This window comes from Diceros bicornis, chromosome 37 (genome assembly GCF_020826845.1).
Source record: "Diceros bicornis minor isolate mBicDic1 chromosome 37, mDicBic1.mat.cur, whole genome shotgun sequence".
Classification (NCBI taxonomy): Eukaryota; Metazoa; Chordata; class Mammalia; order Perissodactyla; family Rhinocerotidae; genus Diceros; species Diceros bicornis.
The window spans coordinates 12,741,021-12,749,269 of NC_080776.1; the positions used below are offsets into that span (position 1 = coordinate 12,741,021).

An 8,249-nucleotide genomic window follows, 5' to 3' on the forward strand; every position below is an offset into this window, starting at 1 on the left:
TTCCCCTCTCCACCCCCATCTCGGTTGTTTCCTCCTTTATGCTGCAGTCATTCAAGCTGACGCCTCTCTGTTCCACTTGGCCAGCACTCAATCTGCCCTCAAGACTCAGCTCGGGCCTCACTTGCAGGATTCTTTCCAAATCGTTGGAGAGTCTTAACACATAGCAATACCGTATTGTATTGTAAGATGTCTTTGCATCGTGCTTCTCTCCAGCTAGAATGTGAGCTTTCAGATGGATTGACTGTATTCTGTACCTTCCTGGTATTAATGTTTACCAGGAATATACCTGTTCAGCAGAACATACCTGAAGTCTTGATGATGGGGTCCCTTAATTAGAAGCTAATTTTTTTTTTAAGAATGTGTATAATAGTACAAAAATTAGGGCCTAATTTTATTATGTACTTTTAATTTTAGCATAACTATTATAATGAACTTAGTAGCAAATTACTTAGGGAATGGCCAATATTTATATGTATTAAAGGTGTTATTAATTTTGTCCTCCAATCTGCCCCCCTCCCGGCCTTTGTTTTGTATAGATCGTAAAAAGGACCTTGTAAAACTGCAGGCAGGAGAGTATGTTTCTCTTGGGAAAGTAGAGGCAGCGCTGAAGAATCTCTCACTAATAGATAACATTTGTGCATATGCAAACAGGTAAGAACATAGAATTCCTGCTGCTTGTATTTACAGCATTTGGTGTGCTGCTGGTATTTCCTTCCACTAGGGGCCTTCTTTGTAAAATTATACCAAGAGCTCTTCCTTCTTATCTGTTGTCTCGGGGAACGGCCTCTTCTCATTACAGCCATTAGCTGATTCTTTCCTTGTGATGCTTCCCTTGCTCATCTTCCTGTGTCCCTGTTTTCTGCTTTACGTCTCACTGCCGTGTCCAACGTGTAGGGAGGTGAAGAAAATACAATCCTCTTTCCTGCTGCCTTGCTACCCCTAGCCACATGTCCCTCTGCACAGGGCAGCTTCCCAGAACCAGTCCAGAGGAAGAGGGGGTACGGAAAGGAAGTGGGGGGCGGGGGTCAGCCAGCAGCACTCTTCTCAGTTCTTTCTACCCCTGCTCTGAGCTAGAGCCTGTTTGAGACTCTGGCCAGGGCTGAGGGCTTCCGCCTCAGCTGTGTGAAGCTGTGGCTTAACACATAGCATCTCTTACCCGAGGTGCTGTAGAGGCAGCTGGGAAGGAGAGTTTTAGAGTTAAAATCCCAGAATGCATTCTTGGGAAATGTGTTGGAATTTCAGATTGGCGCTCTGATTACATTTTTCTGTAACAGTATTGCATGTGGCAATTATTCTCAATGTTAATGATCAGATATTTTGTGGCCAGCCTTATTATAGCAGTTGACATAATAATTATTATGAAAAAATAAAATCTGGTGTCAGAAGAACCAATTTAGAAACAGACTTTGAGCCCAAGTTAAAGATTTACTACCTTGATTTATAAATGATTCTGCGCTTCAGTTAGCCGTGAAGTATTTTCTTCATTGTTGCTGCAGTTCTGGATTTTACTTGTATGATACTAACCAGAACTGTCCTCTTCCTGACGCTACTGCTATCTCTTCAGTTTGCTGCCATCCGTGGGCACTCACAGTTCCTCTGTCAACATGAATTCTCGTGATAACACAAGAAAAAAATAATCGCATTACTTTGATTTGCTGCCAAATTTCTTCAGATACATTAGTTTTTATTTTTTTAACCTGTTTATGTGAATTTCTGATTTTTTAACAGTAAGATGAATTTTCTGATATTTGTAATTTTCTTTTAAAAAATGTGTATGTGGCACTATTCATAACTATTCAACTATGTATAGTTGAAATTTATCAGGAAATGTCAGATTAAAGTTTATTTAGCAGTGAACTGAGCCAAAGCATTGGAACGTGTTATGAATCAGACAGTAAAAGTGGCTGTTGCTGAAATAAGTATGCCAATACCAAATATGCCTCATGCATTTTCTTTAAAATAGTAAAGAGTTGGCTACCAAAATGTCAGTGTAATCAGTAACTGCGGTTAACATGGCATGCCATTTAATTCCTTCCCTAAGCTATGCTTTATGTATTTCAGTTATCATTCTTACGTCATTGGATTTGTTGTGCCAAATCAAAAGGAACTAACAGAACTAGCTCGAAAGAAAGGACTTAAAGGGACTTGGGAGGAGCTGTGTAACAGTTGTGAGATGGAAAACGAGGTACTTAAAGTGCTTTCTGAAGCTGCTATTTCAGGTGAGTGACTGTTAAACTGATTCTAAGAGCGGAGAATGGAAGAGAGTCCTGATTTCTCTTGTTCCATTACAAGGCTTTGGTTACATCATTTCGTGCTTGGAAACCAATCGTATCTTCCTACCATTAGTGGATAGAAGAGCATACTTAATAGCCCCCTGTTCAAGCCCCTCTGTGGGACACGCGAATCACCCACTCCCATGGCTGATGAACATGTCAGAATGTTCTCGTCTCTGCAGCTTCTGTGTTCTGGGTTGGCCCTTTCTGCACTCACCTCAGCTGTTTCCCAGGCCCTGCTCAGGTTCCTGGCCGCCCCAGTCCACAGAGAACCATCTCAGCCTCTTTTCTACACTTGCTACACTGTTAGTGTACTAGTAGTTGGTTGTGCTAACAGTTTCTGTACCCCCTGTGTGTGTGTGTGTTGAGGATGCAGTGATCTAGTTTAATATTGTTGGTTTAATAAAAACAGCTATACCTTCTCAGTATAGTCATCAGCATTAAGTATAATACAAGTATGTATTTTTATTTTCCTGGGATATGTTATTCAAGATTATGGAAAATGTAAATTGCGTTTAACCAGATGGAATCATTATTCTGACTCTTTAAATTATGTTTTGTAGTATGTCAGTTTGAAGATAGTTTCCAGCATTTTTAGGTAACTTAAAACCTCGAACTGATGCTGAATTGAGTTAATTAATGGATAGTCGTTAGAAACCTACATAGTTTCTAAGTAAGGTGGAATACTGAAACATTAGTAATAAATTCATACTTTTCTGCTTGTTTTTTAATTTTATGTACATTTTTGACAGCTTTATTGAGATATAATTCACATACCAAACAACTCACCTGTTTAATGTGTACAGTTAGTTTTTAGTATATTCACAGAATTGTACAACCATCACCACAGTTTTAGAACATTATTATCACCCCAAGAAGAAATCCCATGTTCATTAGCAGTCAATCCCCATCATACCCTAAACCTCCTAGCCCTTGGCAACCACTAATCTGTTTTCTGTTTCTGTAGATTTGCCTATTCTGGAGATTTTGTGTAAATAGAATCATACAATATACGTTTTTTTGTGACTGGTTCATCTGTGTTTCTTTGTTGTAGCATATATCAATACTTCATTCCCTTTTATTGTCAAATAATATTTCATCATATGGCTATATATCACGTTTTGTTTATCCATTCATCAGTTGATGGACATTTGGGTTGTTTCCACTTTGGACTGTTAATGAATAATGCTGCTGTGAACATTTGTATACAAGTTTTTGTGTGGACATATTTATTTCTCTTGGGTAGATACCTAGGCCTGTAATTGCTGGGCCTGTGTTAACTTTATGTTGAACCTTTTGAGGAACTACCAGACTATCTCCATAATATTTTTCAAACTATTTTCTGAATTGGTGGCACCGTTTTACATTCCCACTACTGTCCTATGAGGGTTCCAGTGTCCCCACATCCTTGCCAGTGCTTGTTATTGATCATCCTTTTGAGTCTAACCATCCTTTTGGGTATGAAGTGGTATCTCATTCTGGTTTTGATTTGTATTTCCTTGGTGGCTAATGATGTTGAGCATCTTTTCATGTACTTATTGCCCATTGTATATCTTCTCTGGAGAAATGTCTATTCAGATCCTTTGCCCATTTTTTTTAAATGAGGTTGTCTTTTTATTGAGTTGTATGAATTCTTTATATATTCTAGATATAAGTCCATTATCAGATACGTGATTTGTAAATATTTTCTCCCATTCTGTGGGTTGTGTTTTTACTTTCTTGATGGATTCTTTGAAGCACAACAGTTTCAATTTTGATAAGAACACAATTTCTTTTTTTCTTTTGTTGCTTGTGCTTTTGGTGTCACATCTGAGAAATCATTGCCTAATCCAAGTCACAAAGATACACCCCCACCCCGTGTTTTCTTCTGAGTTGTGTAGTTTTAGTTGTGTAGTTCTGTGTATATTTAGATCCTTAATCCATTCTGAGTTAATTTTCATATGTGATGTGAAGAAGGGATCCAACTTCATTCTTAAGCAAAATCTATATTAGCCAGGTTTACACTAGAGAAACAGAATTAGTTGGTTGTATATATTGAGAGACTTATTGCAAAGAATTGGTTTACGTGACAGTGGGGGGGCTGGCTAGGCAGAGTTGGAAATGCATAAGGCAGACCGTAGAAAGGGTGGATTGGAGCTCGCAGGCAGGAGCTGAAGCTCCTGTCCACGGGCGGGGTTGCTTCTTGTGTGGGGAGCCTCCGCTCTGCCCTCAAGGCCTTTCAACTGACTGAATCAGGCCCACTGAGATTATCTAGGGTAATCTTCCTCACGTAAAGCAGACTTCATCACATCTACAAAATACCTCAAAGCAACGCCTGGATTAGCGTTCAGTTGAGTAACTGGGAACTCGAGCCCAGCCCAGTGGACTCATAAAACTGAGTGTCGCGGTCCCCCCTGGCCAACTTGGCACCCATTTACGTCTCCTTGGTTAACAGTTAATAGTTCATTTCCAAGTAAAGACAGTGACAGAGTCAGACGTCCGCCTAACACGATACAGCTGTTCTGCGTACCACTGAAAATATGTTAACCTTTTCTCCAGAAGAGGATGCAAACCCCTTGAGTGATTTTTGTTTTTCTCCTTTGATATCCTATAACTTCCTAAATACTGTGATATAAAGTTAACTTATTAATACATATGTCAGATAAGAGAATAAGAGGGAAGAAAACAAAAATATTTGCTTAACATCTATACAGACATGTTTATAACAAAATAAGAAATACTCCAATTATTACAGTCCTTATTCTTCCAACTGGACATGGCTGTATTTATTTTCCTAAAACACTGGTTTAGATGGTATCACTATACAGTTAACATAGTTTGGAGTCAGGTCATGGCGTGCAGTGCTGAGCAGTTTGAAATTGGAAACCTTACGTGGTCATCCACACTTGCTTTTTAGCCTCCCCCACATCTCAGTGGTGCAGAGTCCTGTCCCTCAGTCTTGTGGTCCGTGCCAGACTGCCTGTGGCTCATGTCACTTTTCCTCTTGGAAACCACTCCTGATACGCTTGTAATCTTTGAAGAATAAAACCTTGTTTGTTATCTCTACGAGGTTTATTTTTACAAGTTAGAGTTAATATATCTCTTTTGCTCCCAAGGTACTTATGCCTTTAATTTACTACTTTATATATGTATTATTCTGGCTAGATCTTCACCTGTTTCCCCTTATTAGAGTGTATACCACTTGAGAGCAGAAACTATTCAATTTTGTATCTTTAAAGAATGTTTAGTAAAGTACTATACACAGTAATTTTTTTCAATAAATATTTGTTGAATGAATGCTGGAAAAATAAATCTTACTAAGGAAATGTGCGTCTTCAAAACTGCATCTCCCTCTTTTCCCTCCCTCCCTCCACCATTGAGAATCCACTGGGTATCAAACAGTGTGTTAGGAACACAGCAGTGAACACTCGTTCTGTCCTCGTAGCTTACAGTGGATATCCTGGTTCAGTGACAAGATTCTCTTTAAACTTTATTATTTTTTAGTTTCTAAAGTGATTATGCTCTTTATGATAAATTCAAAGAAAACAAATGGGCATAAAGTAAAAAGTGACATTCCCTTTTCCTTAATCCTGGGTCCCAGCCCCTAGGAGTCTATAGTTAACAAGTTTGGTTTGTATCTTTCTCGTCCTGCACATCTAGAGGCATGTAAGTTTATCTAGTATTAAAAAGAAATTTGCCTTTTTTTAACCTAACAATATATTGCACGTATCTTTACACACTCATCCTATGTAGATCTAACTCATTTTTAATGACTGAATTGTATTCTATTTTATGCCTATATCATAATTTATCTAACTCGTTTTATTGATGGATATGCAGATTTTTTTAAACAGTTTTTTTGCTGTTATAATCTTCATACGTATCTATTTTTTTTACCTATGCTAGTATTTCTGAGGGATAGATTGCTTAGACTCGAGATTCATGGGCTGTTGCTTGTGCATTTTGGTTGGGTGCTCAAAGACTGGGGAAGCTATAGTGTTTGCTAAGAATTTTAATTGTACATTTTTTTATGCCTTTGCATTTACTTTTTTTTTCCCCACCATCTCAGCAAGTCTGGAAAAGTTTGAAATTCCGCTGAAAATTCGTTTGAGCCCTGAACCCTGGACCCCTGAAACTGGTCTGGTGACAGATGCCTTCAAGCTGAAACGCAAAGAGCTCAAAACACATTACCAGGCGGACATTGAGCGAATGTATGGAAGAAAATAATTATTCTCTTTCAGCTTCGGTTTGCTACAGGGAGCTCAGATCAAATAGGAAAATACTTGAAATGCATGTCTCAGACGGTGAGGCAAACTCCATTCCTCAGATGAAACCTAAACTGTCCTTTCTCGTGGCGTCACAAGTTTTAACTGACAGGATTAGTAAAATATTAAGACAGCAAACTTGCGTCTGTCTCTTCTTTCTTCCCCTCCTCTAGTTTATTTGACCACCTAGGGCTGCACTTGTCAGCATGAGACTTTTCTGAATCATATTGGGGAACAGTGATTTTAAAACCTCAAGTTTTTAAACATGATTTATATGTTCTGTATAATGTTCAGTTTGTAACTTTTTAAAGTTTGGATGTATAGAGGGATAAATAGGAAATATAAGAATTGGTTATCTGGGGGCTTTTTTACTTACAGTATTTAAAAACGCAAGGGTATGGATGTGAAATTATGTAAATTTCAAATGCTTATCAATCAAATCATTGTTGAACAAAAGATTTGTTGCTGTGTAATTATTGTCTTGTATGCATTTGAGAGAAATAAATATACCCATACTTAACGTTTTAAGAAATTGAGACGTTGTGAATATATGCCTGACATCATCTTCTTTATATATTTATTTTTTGTTAGAAAAAAATTGAAGTTTGGTTGGTGTTGCATGAAACAAAATAGCAGTAGGAAGTTATGGTTTAATAGTAAAGAAGAAAACAGAGCGAGTGTAGTCTCACCAGTGGGTAATTAGTCTCTAGTAGCTCACCATCAGAATATTATCTTCTAGTTAGCTGTTGAAACTAGGGGAATATCCCAGCAATTCTAAAAGTTAGGGTACAATTAAAAAAACAAAGGATAGAAGGACCATGTGTACATTGAGTTGTCTATATTTATGACACATTAGTCAAGGAAAACTATTCTATCCCACTCTCCTATTTTTTTAGTGTAGACGTTTAATCATATATCACATTTCAAAATTAGGATTTTTTTTTTTTTTGATAGTTTGGGTGTGTGTGTGTCAGTGTCTGTTGGCAGTTTATGAAAAAAGCACCTTAACCTTTCTTTCTACCATAACCTCTCTGCACTAGAAAATGGAATAATTTAGAATGCTTCTGAGAACAGCATTCTAAGATACGTGAGAATTTAATTGACTTTGTAATGAGGTGAGTTCAGATTTAATTTGCAGGTTTTTATGTCAGTGTGGATGTTATTTGTGATTCTAAAAACGTTGCTTGTGTGATACATAGTCTTTTCATACGTGTTGCTTGTCTCTTGTTATTTGAGCATTGTCAAGAGTAATATTGCACCAATTAAGATGTGTTCAAGTCAGGACTTCAAAAAATCATAGGTACCGTGTTGTTCATATCATGTTAGTTATTTTCTTGATTCTCAGTTACTTCAGGTATCAAAGGCAAAAAAGGAAAATATGGAAAGATATGCACGTAGATCTGTGTAGGATGGTGGGTGTTGTGGACTCAGGGCCCTGTGGTCTTGGGTCGTATCACAAACACATCATATTTCGAGATAATGCAATACGGTGTTTTGTTTTGAACTTTTCTTGTATTTTTGTATATTTGTATTATGTTTTGAATGCTTTCCTCCTCGTCATAGTTTAAATTTTTATAAAGTTTGGAAAAACTGTCAAGAAGAAGTAAAAATATGAAAGAAATTAAGTGGAACCTCTTACCAGAATATTGTGATCTAAAAATTAAAGTCAGGGTGGGTGGAGAGAATTTGCTTCTCATGCTTTATCTCTAGAATAATTGATTTCAAATGATTT

General features: G+C 37.4%; 1 protein-coding gene across 2 annotated transcripts in view; it reads left to right on the forward strand.

The window, feature by feature from the left end:
* Window positions 1-7,053, forward strand: part of ACSL3 (acyl-CoA synthetase long chain family member 3) — a 68,993-nt gene extending 61,940 nt beyond the window's left edge. For both annotated transcript variants that reach the window (XM_058533094.1, XM_058533095.1), the window contains exons 13-15: window positions 537-651; window positions 2,062-2,219; window positions 6,322-7,053. In XM_058533094.1, the coding sequence (XP_058389077.1) occupies window positions 537-651; window positions 2,062-2,219; window positions 6,322-6,479 (431 nt within the window). In that variant the 3' untranslated portion in view covers window positions 6,480-7,053. The remainder of the gene's footprint in view (window positions 1-536; window positions 652-2,061; window positions 2,220-6,321) is intronic.
* Window positions 7,054-8,249: the final 1,196 nt, after the last annotated feature.